Below are 14,473 nucleotides of genomic sequence, written 5' to 3' on the forward strand. Positions count from 1 at the left end.
AAGAGACATACAGAATCACGTTTTTATGTGATTTTCTTACATCAAATATAAATGAGTTGTGGAAAAGTCTGTATTACAGAACATAGTATACATAATATATAAAAGATGGTCACACAAATTATTATCCAGTTGTATAATCTTAATGCAATCTTCTTTACATTTACCAATAACTAATAAACTAATTATGTAAATCCAGGCCCTACCTACCTAGTCAATCCATTTAATTTCAGACCTATAGGCCCTTGCATAACATACCTCAAAGCAAACAATGTATAGTTGATACACAAAAATAAGGAAATTCTTTGTTCTTCAAAGAAAATATATGTATACAAGTTATGTGTGTATTTCTAAGTTACACTCAGGGTATAACATTAGTTTCTGTTACCATTCAAACATTAAATTACGTTGCGCTATTAAATGTAGTGCCACTGTAGCACATGGGTTTTTCAAAGCAGTCTATAATTTTGGCTCCAAGATGCATCTTTTTAATTTCCCGATGTGACACCATCCTAGAAATCATCACCCCTTCGCTACACCACTTGAATGTAATGCCACCAAATATTAAGTTATTTGTTATTGGTTGCTGGTAATAAAGGTTCTATTACACTGCTTTCTGTTTTGTATTTCATTATATTTTAAACTATGACATTACATGAAAACAAAGTTTGGTAGTTGAAGCCAGGTTTTATTGACTAAGTAATTAACTGTGATGGCAATGGAATTCAGGTGGCAATATATCATTAATCCTTTTTTCTGACTAGCATTGTGGCTAGTCTGCCTGCATAACGTAATCTGAACAATGTGTAAGTGATTTAGTTTACATTTAAGGGCTATAAAAACTGCTTTTGACTGATGTCAGATATTTCAGGACCTCTAATAGAGTATTTGGAATACGATATTAACTCAATACACAAGTTCACATATTTGGCCAATCAAAACAGTGGCAGTGGCATAAAGCAAGTACTCACCAGAAGACCTTTTGATCTTGATCCCCCCTGGTCTGATTGGGTTATATTCTAAACCACACATTCTTTATACTTAATATTTCCTTTTTCTTGGCTGAGAGCTACATCAAGGATCACTCAGCACCCCTAACCAGGGCCATTAACTTTTAACTAATTTTCCAGGGGAATAAAAAAATACATCATGCAACTCAGCCTTCATTTGCTGTAAGCTATTTGGCACTTTATCTGACTTTTTTTTATTGTTCTAAATTTAACATCCTGTTGTTGCTTTCTGTTGCTGGGGATCGCCAGTTTTCAATCCCTGTGGATTAGCATGATTAACTCAATCTATACAAGTAGCAGCTTCCTAATAAAAGCTGCATTGTAGAAACTCGTACACTCTTTAATGAGATATGTGTCACTTGTGGCTCATTTATGAAATTTAAGAGTGCAATTAAAGAAATTATCAACTCATTACAAATTCTGAGTCATGCATATGACTTTACAGTGCCATTAACCAGGTATGAGATTTAGTCTATTTTAGGTACTGAATATATCTGTTCACGTATTTATTTTCTTTTTTTATGATTCACTTCTCATTACTTGATGATGGTAAAAAAGATTTGCAATATGCTTGATAAAGAAGTCAGTCTTAATTATTAGGACATTCAAGGTCTTTGAACTTTTTACATATTCAATGGCTGATTTTGTTGGTTTCATTATGTGTTCTATGTTTTATTAAAGCACTTTGCCTTAAGGCTTGACTTCAGGGTCAGCATTATTAGTTAAGGAAACCCTATTGAAAAAAGGTGTAATATATTCCTAAATGTTAATGCAGGACTTTTGTTCACTTTTTTAATGCAAGGGCAATTTCAACTAATAGGCACTTCTCATCCTGTTCCTTCATGGCCATGTGCCCCCAAGGGTTGTTACTAACCGTTGTGTACTTTGCCAGGTATGTGTCCAAAGAAATGCCTGCAATTGTGTAGCTGATCCTGTGCCAAAGGAAGTGGGTAAATCCTGCCTTGTTCTTGGCACTACCTCATTAATATGGTATAGGAGTATAGAAGCCTCATGGTGGCATTTTTACCAAGTTAGAAGTGTGCTAGATTTATCATGGTATATATTATTCATGTTAACTGTGTTCAGTTCACTTTTGTAGGGGCCATGGCTATGTTAGATTTGGTATATGAGCAAATGTGTATGCTTTATGGCTGACCAGTCCCTGATGTGTTTTTCTCAATAGGCTGGGCAAACTATTAAAGCTTGCTAAAGAACTTTATGTTAGGGTTTTTTTTTGCTTAAGCCTGTGTTTGGGTTGCGGGAATGGAGCCATCAAGAGTTCATCAACAAACAGCATTCAGTGACCTGCTAATACAAGTTCACAAAACATTACTACCATCATAAAGTGAGTAAGAAAATTGAGGTTTCGTAATTTTATCTTGGTATTTTTCTAATTTTATTAAAATGCATATAGAGGAAGCCCCTGGAGTTGGCTGTAGAGGTTTGTGATAAAGGCAAGGTTAAACAAGCAGTTAGTCAACTTGTAAAGCGCTATTATCATCTGATGTTTCCTTTAGTGACTATAATAAAGGACTTCTACCTTTTATAGAGCTATTTGACTTTATTTTTTGTACCCTCTTTATAATCTCCTAGCAGAGCAATTAAGGGGCCTGGTGGGTGTGTTGTAAGCAGAGTCAAACAGGGCTCTCCTTATATGATATGCCTATCCATCCACAGGAGCTGGTAGGTGTTCATAGTCCACATGTACTGATCCTGGCCTGGAGTGATAGGCTTCAGGGCCACGAAGGGAACAGGCAAAGAAAAATCTTGCAGGTAAATAACCAACCTAACACCAATGTTTTCCTAATTGGTTAATACATTTTCATCAAATGATATTACACTGCTTAGCCCCTGACCTATACTCCAAAGCCTGTCCAAAGTTTACATCCCTTGGGTGCACTCTTTCTCAGTGCTGTCTCTGCCTGTGCAGTTATCCCCCAAAACACTGCAACCCCCAATCCCCCATAATCATTAGAGTGTATTCAGGAATTGCTTCGATTTAAGATACCTTGACAATTTTTTTCCTATTGGAGCAATTTATCATGACGATGAGAGAGGAAGGTAAAAACTAAAACTATGTCAGCTTGCCTATACAAAACTATGTCTTGTATAGGCAGACTGTTTTATGCTCCTGCTCATTATAAATTTATTTATATAAATTTATGTTTAAATTTTTTTTTTTTTTACAAATTTATGAAAGAATAGATTGTCATGAAAACGTAGTTTATAATATTAGCTACAAATTAGCCTATATAGCATTTTTTATATTGTATATAGTTTGGTGATTTTTTTTTTTAATGCCTGCAAATGTGCAAGAGCTTAGTCTTTTGTTGAGCATAACAAATATATGAAGCTTCAGCTACTGCTGTGTATTTATCATATACATTTATTAAATTAATTTGACAGCCTCTTCCTGCAGGCTGTTTGGCAAGAGATATTTGGGGAAGAAATCCGTACACAGGCTTAGAAATTGCTTCCGGCAAATGTTAGTAAAGCATCATTTAATATATGCTGAGCAGAGCTGGAAGATGCTTAACTTGTCTTAAAATGACCAAAATGTATATATTGCTTTTTTTTTGCCATCTACCTATATTTTTAGGCTTGGGTATAAAGGATCATTTTTAGTAACGCATCTATTTAGGATTTGAATAATAAGACCTATGACAGAATGCAAAGTATTTAAACAAAATAGGATCTATTGTCTTAATGAGAATGTTGAACAGAACTGAATTCCTGCATATGGTGTATGAAATTAGGAGCAGCCCTGGCCAGTGTTTCTCAACCAGAGGTGTTAGTAGTTTGTTGAGCAATAAGAAATTTGTGCCCCTCAGGTCAGTTTAAGTCACACCAATGATCGTTTTGGTTATCTGTAAGGGTAACATTCTTCCCTCTGGACAGCAATGTATCCCACTAATCACTATACTCATATACTGTGATCTGTAAAAGTAGAAAATATAGCAGGGATTCCCTTAAGACCTGAGAGTTAGTTAAGGGTTCCCCCATGTTGAAAAGGTCAAGTAAGCCTGGCCTAATCATTGATCTGCAGCAGATTTATTATAACCCACTGCATGGTTGAGTATATAAACTTTATAAAAGTCAGCTCAGTTGATAAAGTTTATTATAGTTTTAATTAATATTAGAAGGATAAGAATTTCTTTCCCCCTTCAAATTTCGACTACAACAAACATAAACAATTTCGGATGTAATTTACCTATAATGCATACATCGTAAATGCCAAAAGATAGTTTACTTTTAGTTGCCTGCCTTTTTCTTGGCAGGCACCGTCTTCACATCAATGCCTGTTGATGAGCAGTGTACTCCAGAGATGGGACATAGGTTTGTTACAAGGCTGGCCATTGGTCACTGTCAGCCATCAGGACTCTTCAAGAGCTCAACCCCAGGCCAAACTACGCAGTCGAGGGAGAAGGGTCTTCGTTTGAGAAGTGACCAAGAACCCAATGGTCAGTCTGGAGTTGCTAGACCGAAGCCTTTCTGCAAAACTCATGAAAGCCCGGTTGGAGTTTGCAGAAAAGCACGTGCAAGGACTTTTAAACTGGAGAACAAGATTCTCTGGTCAGATGAAACCAAGATTAAACTGTTTAGCCTAAATTCTAAATGAAAAGACTGGAGGAAACAAGGCAACGCTCATCCTCTGCCAATACCACCCCAACAGTGAAGCATGGTGGTTGCAGCATGCTGTGGGGGTGTTTTTTCAAGATTAGGGACTGGGAGGGAAAGCTGAATGGAGCAAAGTACAGAGATATACTCAATAAAAACCTGTTCCACATTTATCAGGACCTCAGACTGGGCCAGAGATTCACCTTCCAACTTGACAAATTACCCAAAGGGCCTGATTCATTAAAGCTCTCCAAGGCTGGAGAGAATACACTTTCACCAGTGAAGCTAGGTGACCAAGCAAACCTGGAATGGATTTCTTCAATGTCATTTGCTATTTGCTAGCAAATGCTTTGAATCCTGGACCAGATCCATCCCAGGTTTGTTGGATCACCCAGCTTCACTGGTGAAAGTGTATTCTCTCCAGCCTTGGAGAGCTTCAATAAATCAGGGCCAGAGCATCCAACCTGACTGAGCTTGAGAGGATTCACAAGAAGAATGGGAGAAAATCCCCCCATCTGCAAAGATTGTTGTATCATACCTAAAAAGACCCAAGGCTGTAATTGCTGCCAAGGGTGCTTCAAAGTTCAAAGTAAAGGGTCTGAGTGCTAATGTAAATGTGATATTCCAGTATTTATCTTTCTAATTAATTTAGTAAGTTCTCAAAAAATTCTGTTTTCATCTGCTTAACAGGTGTCTGAATACTTTCTGAAGCAAACGTAAATATTTTTTTTACAAAAAAAAGTTTCTAAAATGTTTTGCAAAATGAAAAACCAGAGTTCTCACAGACAAATACAAAATTCCTTTGTATTTTGTGTCTTTTTTATGTTGGTTTACTTGATAATTTCAGGCTCCGAAAGAGAGACAGAGAAACTTGATATATTATAATTCTATCAATTACTACAGATCACTCTTCACTTTCCACTTTTCTTGTTTGTAGATTTAATGGTTACTTGGCTGTTACCTAGTCTGAACCCTGACGCTGGCACTGTTTTATTTTGGTGCATGTAAGCTCTTTGTATAATATTGAAAGAGTTTTAAGGTGTTAAGTAAATACTTGATGAAAATAAACATGTGTTTTTTTACATATACATAGCTGCCTGCCAAGCAAGTTGTCACCAGTATTACATTTTACCTAGGAAGTAAAATTTAGCCTATTATTAGTGTTAATATATCATGACTTATGCACAGATTTATTGGTAAGTAAAATGTAACTGAGAAGTTAGAGTGACATATTGTAGATGATTGTATGCATGGCAATGATGATTGTATGCGTTGTGACATTAGATTACCCTTTAGATTAAGTCAGATCTTTTCAGAAATGACCCATGTAACAAACTTTGAGTAAAACACGTTTTCTAAGACTTGTAAACCTGTGTTGACCATTGCAAGCCGTCACAAAACACTTTTAAATATTGGATTCGCAAAGAACAATAGGCAGATCTACTTATGGTAAGCACCATAACACAATAGTATTCCCATAACATTCATTTGGGAAGGTATGACCATGCATAGGTTGAAAACATGGGAAACCCTGATACAGGGTTGGACATGTCCATTGTGTTTTATCAAAATGATTGGTAAACTGATAGTTGTGATCAAAAAAGAGGCACACAATTTAGCATCTCTTCTGTAGAATGGGTAAGGCTGCAGTGATAGTCTGATGCACAACGTAAGACCGAATAAAATGTAGGTATTACCTAAATTCTGCTTATCATGGACAAAAGACTTAGACATAAAGTAGCCATAAATGTCTTTTGTAATTTGGTTGTGGACCAAGTGATGTAATTCTAACCTTTTGCTGATAATGGCCACTTTCAAACAGAGAAAGCAATGGCTTAAAAATATTTTATAGCTTGATCTGACCTGGACAATCCTTTATGCTCAATGAAGAGGTGGAAAGTGTTGCCTGTATATGCACTGCCTGAGTCCAATGACCAGGTCTAATAGTATAATAAAGAATTCCAATTCTATGTGAGTAACCAGACTTCTTTCTGCAGTTTATGTTTTTAATTATGTGTTACTGTAATATACACTGGTATGGTTTAAAAACATAAGCCACCACTAACACTAATTACGTATACTAGGGTATAAAGACAAAATATGCTTATTATGGGTCTAATGTTGAAGGATTATACCTTTTGTCATTTTGCATGGCTGCCTTTTTCCTTACTGGGTAGATTTACCGTAAACACTGGGCCAGGTAACACTTATCTCAGATACAGTGAAAGTGATAGGAAATTAAACTTTTTTAATGTAAGACAAGATAAAAAGGAAGGAAAATATCCTTTATAGAACAAAGCATGCAAAACATAAATACCTGACAGGGGTCTTGGGAACTTTTATTAAAGTAAGTGGCAGAGATATAATTAATAAGCAGCAAAATTTTATTTGTTTTTAATCCTGGTTTAAACCAAATACATTAAACACTATCAAAAATTTGAAAAGCGCAAATACAACCTGGAAATTTAGTGTTCTGGAAATAATATGTGCCAGGACCATGTTTTATCCATTTAGGTAAAACTAATTTAACTGGCTTCAAACACTAGTAAATGTCATTAGTGTGTAGATTTATTTTATGCAGTTATTTCATGCAGTTAAAAGTAAACACAAAATATAAAAGTACATTGAAGATGAACTCACTGGCTAAGAGAAGTTACAGTTTTTTAACATTAAAGCCTGTTTATATTAACTGGTGTTGATTCCGTTTTAGCTTCAATAAATTTGCTAAGTCATACGAGTTGACAAATGTCTATAAATTACTACACCTGGTCTTGGCTTCTGGTTTGATGTTTCTGGGTCACCAGACCCGGTCATGGAATTAATATTCCCATTTTTTAATGCAGGATTACAGAGTGAATATCTTCCTAAGGCAGAGGTGGAACGACCCTCGGCTTAAACTTCCCAGTGACTTCAGAGGCTCCGATGCCCTTACCGTAGATCCAACAATGTTTAAGTGTCTGTGGAAGCCAGATTTATTTTTTGCCAATGAAAAGAATGCCAATTTTCATGATGTCACTCAAGAAAACATCCTCTTGTTTATTTTTCGTGATGGAGATGTCCTTCTTAGCATGAGGTAAACAGACTTTATTTTTCCTCTGACATTTACTAGTCTTTTTACAACATGCTTTTATGTATGGAAATGCCTTGTAACATGATGAATACTGACCTGTGGGATGAATTTCACTTGATGAATATCAGTGAAACTACATTGCTGCACTGCTTTATGCCTAATAAACTGGGGTTTATCTTTACTTTCAGGCACAGTACACTTATCCATCATGTCTAGCCTTCCAAATTTAACCTCCACCACCACTTCTTTACATGAGTAGGACAGTAATAGTCTGCTCCTAAGTTTTACATCCTGTAGCTGAAGTTTACACTACTGGCCATAGCTGTGTAGTGAGCCTTCATACACATCTATAGGGTCATATCCCAAGCATGTTTATTCTCCTATCTCTCCTTAGAGAAATTCTTTCTTCCTGGCTGTCATACTGACCTTCCTGTTTAGGTATTTCAAATTACTGGTGAAGAACAAGTGAGAGAATAAGTTAGTTAAGAGAAATGTTTACACAAGGCAACTAGCATTTAGCACGAAGTTAAGTAACTAGTCCTTGTATTTCCTTATAACATGCTTTCTTTAGACATACCTACATCAGCTTCAATTGTTTCCTTTATGTCCTACACACCAGCAAGTTCCCTCCCCTCCCCACCTCCCACAATTTTACTGGCCTGTTACCTTGATAGGTTGCCTTACTAGCCAATAGGTTTGGATGCAGGGGTGAGTGGGACAAGTTCTGTCACAACAAGTACAATCATTTAAAAAAGAAACTACGTCTTCTTTCAATTCTAAAGTTTTGTGTATCACGATGTAATAAAAAATATGGTCCTTAGCAATTCCTAAAATTAGGCATATACAATCCTAGATGAACAAGAACACATGACATACTACACTGTGCTAATATTTATGGAAGATTAAGTTAAACTGTAAAAGCAAAGTGTGAAAAAGTAAACTGTACTACTGCCATAGCAATTACAAGTATGAGTAGTAGCCAGGTGCTGCTAATCAAGTTCATTTGATTATTGGCCACAGCAATTATGGCCATCTCTGGAAAAACAAAAGTTTTGGAAGTTTGCTGGTCTGGAGCATTCAGGTGTATGAATCTTCGAGGAGCTATTGTTGCTCCCCATCAATATGGAAAGACCATTTCCGAACAATTTGAAATGCATCAGAGCGAGAAAGATTATTCACAAGGAGTGCACGTCCTAGCAAATGCATCCCAGGTCAGACCATACATCGCTTAGAGAAATTGCACCAAAGAGCTACATCTCAGACTTTACAAGTCTCAGCATGTTAAATGTTAATATTCATTATTGTGCAATTATTAAAAACACTGAATAAGTGTGCCTTGTTTAGAACAGTTTCCATGAAAATTCTTGCTCTCTAAAAAACAAAAAAAAACATGGCAGCAATGTTAAGTTTACAAAGTTACATGTGACCAAACCTCAAGATTCTGGAGCAATGCCCCTTGGACAAATGTAGATCAAAGTGGGGCTATTTTGCCAAAATGTCAACAATGTAGTATATCATTTCATACCAACTGTCAAGCATGGCGGTGGACAGGTGATGGTTTGAGCTTTTTTTTTTTTTATGCCGCATGACTTGGGATCCTTAAAATCATATAAACCTCTGTATAGCAAAGTATTCTATAGCCATTCACTGCCTGATTCTAGCAATAAACTCTTTTGTATATGGTAAGTGTTTGTATATTGTTTCATATGTTTTTATATATTAATTACAGATGCATTGCATAGTTTAGAAGCCTCCCTGTATTCCTCATCAGTATTGATATCCTCACCAATTAGTTCTTCCTTGCTGTGGTGTCTAAAATGTTGTACATAAAAGCAGTTTCTTGTCATGAAAAACATAGCTCTCAATACTTGCTGGCACTTTGTTGACTACTGAACAAGCCTTATCTGCTCCTCATTGTAATTCAGATGCAAAGGGTCAGTGCATATTAACCTTTGTATTCCTGTTGATCATAAGACTTTAGGTCAGTACATAATGCAGTATATGTAACCCCTTATTTTTTGAACCAGCACAAACTATTTATTGTTTTTTATTTAGGTTGTCCATAACGTTATCCTGTCCTCTGGATCTTACCTTGTTTCCAATGGATACTCAACGTTGCAAGATGCAGCTGGAAAGTTGTATGTAGCAGTTTACTTAGTTTACTTAGTTTAAAAAAATAAATATTTCAAACATTTAAAAAAAAATGTGAAATAATTGCCAGCCTGGTAATTGTAAATTGTTTTATACTTGTTTTTTTGTGAGTTAAAAAGTGAGCTCCCTCTATCCATGTACTCACAGGGCCTTGTTTATCAAAGCTCACCAAGACTGGAGACGATGGACTATTGTAGGTGACCTTAGGTGATCCAGCAAACCTGGATAGTGTATTTTCTCCAGTGTTGGGCAACTTTAATAAATCAGGTCCATAGTCTACATCTCAATTGAAGTAAAGGATTTTTTTTTATCCGTTTACCAATGAATATTTTGAGTTTCTAATAGTAACCTAATCGAGTTTATTTGACCATACCACATGGGAAAGTGCTGTAAGTCAGAGCAATCAATTATACCCAGACCCTTAGCAATTTAGAGTACGTAGACAATTAGTTGATATAGCTTTTTCCACTGCATTCATGTATTCTATACTGAATAAAATCACAATGTTGAGACCATAAATTGCTAAATGATACTTTAAAAAATTACAGGCACAATGTTTTCCCCAGCCTCCCTTAGCAAGGCACACCACCCGGCAATTTTCAGTAACCCCCTAGCTGTTTTTGGGTGTTTACTGAAAAGTTGGGTCACAATATAGGGGCCACTTTTTTTACACTGAGGCATTCTTTATTCAACTGGGACTGCAAGACATTCCCATTTCTCTTTTGTGCACAGATTTAGGCACCCTATTCAGATGTGAGCATGCTTGAGCCAGTTAAATGAATTTAGGGTACAGATAACTGTACACAAATTGGGGTTTTCTGCCTTCCTACTTCCCCAGAAACTGGATTGTTTCCAAAGGGTCCGGTCACTCGGAGAAGAAGATACATGCAACCTTATTACACACTATGGTGCTTATTTTGCAGTTGAGCATAGCCAAACACTTTTTAGTCAAAGTATGCTAATAATATGTATTATGCCTGACTTGTTTTTAATATTAAAACTTTGAAGCCTTTGATTCAAGACTATTCAAGACTAAAATGGGTGACATAGCACTATATAATTAATTTAGCTGTGATATCACCCATTAATTATGACTTTGCTATGTGGAGTAATTTTCATTAGTAAAAAACACAATTTATACTTTATGGCTTTATTATTATGAGATTACTAGAACTCTCCTTAATGTGCTAAAGCTTAATAGGGGAAGGCAAAAATAGTTACTTTGTGCTAAATTAGTGAAATCAATAATCTCATTATCATTGCTTTGTTCTGCAGGTATGTGGATTCTGCTGTTCTAATAATGCTAATAAATTATTTGAAAACTGTAATGTCTCTGCAGTGATCATCACTGTGTGCCTAGACAACAAATAATTATGTGTTTGTGAAAGCTTAATTGATTTAATGTATGGAGATAACTGAAATTTTTCCGTTTTTCACAAAGTTGGATATACAACGGATGACTTGCGGTTCATTTGGCAGTCGGGAGACCCTGTTCAGATGGAAAAAATAGCTTTGCCTCAATTTGATATAAAAACAGAAGACATTGAATATGGTAACTGTACAAAATACTACAAAGGCACTGGTAAGTTCTATATATCATATTGTAGTATTTGCCATATCTTGTTTTTGTTTTTCTGCTATAGAAACATACACAGAAAACACATATCCTTCCTACATATATTCTACCTGCTTATTAAATTTGGCTTTTATATCGAGCTTGTAAAAAGCAACTGAGAACTGAGCTGAAAACCTGTAACATTTGCAATTTGGTGGCTGCTGTTTTTAGAAATGTTTTTTATATCAAACCTGAAGTCTTCATGACTGTCCCTCTCACAGGAGCTAGCTCTGAGCCTGCCCATTGGGATCTGGGGGAGAAAGTATTTAGGCTATTTAAGGTGGGAAAGGTGAGCATGGTGATGGTGCAATAAGCAGACAGAATATGAGGCAATGACACAATAACCTGGATTTCTAAATAATAGGATAACCCATCTTTGACTATACAACTATTTTGGGCAAATAGTCTGGCATGGTAATGTGTAAGGCAGCATTACATTCAATGTTTTGCATGTTAAAAGCTTATACTTACGGTATATATATTTTGCTGTTTGGCTGGAGCTAAGCTTTAATGGGAAGTTTGCCTTGAGCTAAATAATAAATCTATCTGTAAATAAAAGCAGACAGAGAAAGAATGGATTTTCTCTTAAAATAGGTTTCCCTTTCATATTTCTACAATATTCATATTGTGGCTTTTATTCTATTTGGTCTTGCCATATGTAGTGCTGGTAGATATCAGATTACAGATTTTTACTAAAGTTAATACAATTGTTTTAGTTTTTCCCAAAACATCAAAATTTAATAAGTATTTAACACCTATACATTTTGAAGATTGTCTGTCTGTCCATATAATATGGGAATGATGGTTTCATATATAAGAGTAACTTCAGAGATTAGTATTTACATTTTAAATATCATCTTGATGAAGTCTTTCTGCAATTTTATAGAAAAAACAAACTTTTCTCACCTTATTAATATCAAAAATAACCCTGTCACTTCTCCTTTTCTTATCATGGCTGTCAGATCAAATGTAAAACATTGTGCCTCATATAATTGTGTTTGGGTTGAGTTTGTACTTTTGACTGTGGCAGCTGAACATTTGAGGGTTTACGAGAATCCTCTGCAGTGTCTCATAAAATCATCACAGTCCTTAATATTATTAAACACGATTTATATAGCGCCAACATATTACGCAGAGCTGTACATTAAATAGAGGTTACAAATGACAGACAGATGCAGACAGTGACACAGGATGAGAAGAGGACCCTGCCCCGAAGAGCTTACAATCTAGGAGGTGGGGAAGAACCATACAATAAGGGGTGGATTTGGAGTGGTGGGACGTAATGAGGCTTTTAAGTGACAGAGCAAGAAAGATAGGCAACTTTCAAAAGATTTATCACTGAATTGACAGCCTGACAACTATAATTTACAGAAGGTGGCTGGAAATGGCTTCACTGTATGTCTGTTGCCAAAAGATGTACAAAAGGAGTTTTGGTAAAACATTTTTTAAAATATATCCTTTAAGTTTGCCTGGCTCCTTGTTTCCACTGTGTGCAGTAATAGAGATTAAGAGGTTTCTAGATGATAACATTGATGCAGATACTATCAAGGTTTCCTTCTGTTGAAATGTCTCTAAATTGCTTTTATTAAATATTCCCCTAATAAAATATTCTCAGTAATGGGTTCCCCCAGCCACCTTCAGATTTATTGGTCTCTAGGTAACATTAGCTAGATCCTAATCAGATATATTTTTAGCATACACAAATGAGTGAATAAAAGCATTTCAGGCAGCATCTGGGGAGCTGTTTTATAATTGCACACATCAAAGTAGCAATAAATCTAAAGTCACCTACACCAAGACTTTTCTACTAGATTTTTTAAGAAAAAAAGCCTACGATTCCTTAAGAAGTATTAAAAGTCTACATAAAGAATGTTATAGGGCAAAAAGCAGAGAATGAGTTGTAGAAACCTGTGCATTGATCTTAGCCAGCATGGGTCAGGTTCTCCTGCAGCTTGAAAAGGTCAGTGTATAGTTAAGATCTATTGATTTCTATGTCGTGGGAGTGTTCTGCTTTAAAACCTTCTGTGGGGTTTGTAATGTTGTTCATGTTGCTTAGAGTTTTGAACAGTTGAAATGGAGCAATGTCTATTCTAAACAAGCTTACCTTCTAATAAATAAACACATAGGAAGTTAAGAGGTCCCTTTAAGCAAGGTTTCTCTATGAGGATTTTATAACAAGTGGTCAAAGATAACAAACTGACAAAAACAAATATGAAATAATGATTTTAAATGCATTTTTATTTTACATTTATTATACAATACACCATTGTGTTTGATAAAATATAGCTATAAACCAAACATAGTAAAGTAAACATATACAAATAAGGGGATCTCCTTAGCCTAGTATGCATTCTTTTTCAAAGAGCTTGACAATTTCTGTGTTCATCATTCCTATGTACTTCTGTCCACATACTGTTGGAAGGCCTCAGTTCTGATAGGGCTTCACCACATAGCGTGGGTGTACCTTGTGTTTGTAATCCTACTGCTGGTGATACCGCTACACACAGAATGCCTGATTTATAAATAATGCTTGTACCATCACATCCAACACTTCTCACAGCTATTGTATATAGTTAAAAGTGAAATAGAAGTTTAATGGAAATGTGTTTTGCTATGGTAAATATTTAATTTAATTTGGAGAGAACTGTGTTCATCATTCCTATGTACTTCTGTCCGCTTACTGTTGGAATCCCTGTTAAGTGATTGGCTGAGCTAATGTAAGCTATGATGATGGAGCTTGTTCTATCATGAATCATTTGTCGCAGGACATTCCTATTTGGACATTGCTGGAGCTAGTGAAGATAAGTATTGTCTTGGGAAAAAAAATCTTCATTCATTTTTTCCCCCTAGTGTGTCATCTGAGGGGCTAATATAACCTTTTGTGGGAATAGGTACTCCCCCGGGTGAGGGAGTGAATATTTGGGTAAAGAGCCTGGTTTAATTATATATATATATATATATATGAAGTATGGTGGCTCAAAGGTTAGTATTAATTATATATATATATATATA

General features: G+C 35.7%; 1 protein-coding gene across 1 annotated transcript in view; it reads left to right on the forward strand.

Moving 5' to 3' along the window:
• The window catches only part of GLRB (glycine receptor beta), a 58,295-nt gene that overhangs the window by 39,387 nt on the left and 4,435 nt on the right, over positions 1 to 14,473 (forward strand). Inside the window, exons 5-7 of the mRNA XM_072405968.1 lie at positions 7,469 to 7,698; positions 9,751 to 9,833; positions 11,288 to 11,428. Of these exons, the coding sequence (XP_072262069.1) occupies positions 7,469 to 7,698; positions 9,751 to 9,833; positions 11,288 to 11,428 (454 nt within the window). The remainder of the gene's footprint in view (positions 1 to 7,468; positions 7,699 to 9,750; positions 9,834 to 11,287; positions 11,429 to 14,473) is intronic.

This window comes from Pyxicephalus adspersus, chromosome 3 (assembly GCF_032062135.1).
Source record: "Pyxicephalus adspersus chromosome 3, UCB_Pads_2.0, whole genome shotgun sequence".
Classification (NCBI taxonomy): Eukaryota; Metazoa; Chordata; class Amphibia; order Anura; family Pyxicephalidae; genus Pyxicephalus; species Pyxicephalus adspersus.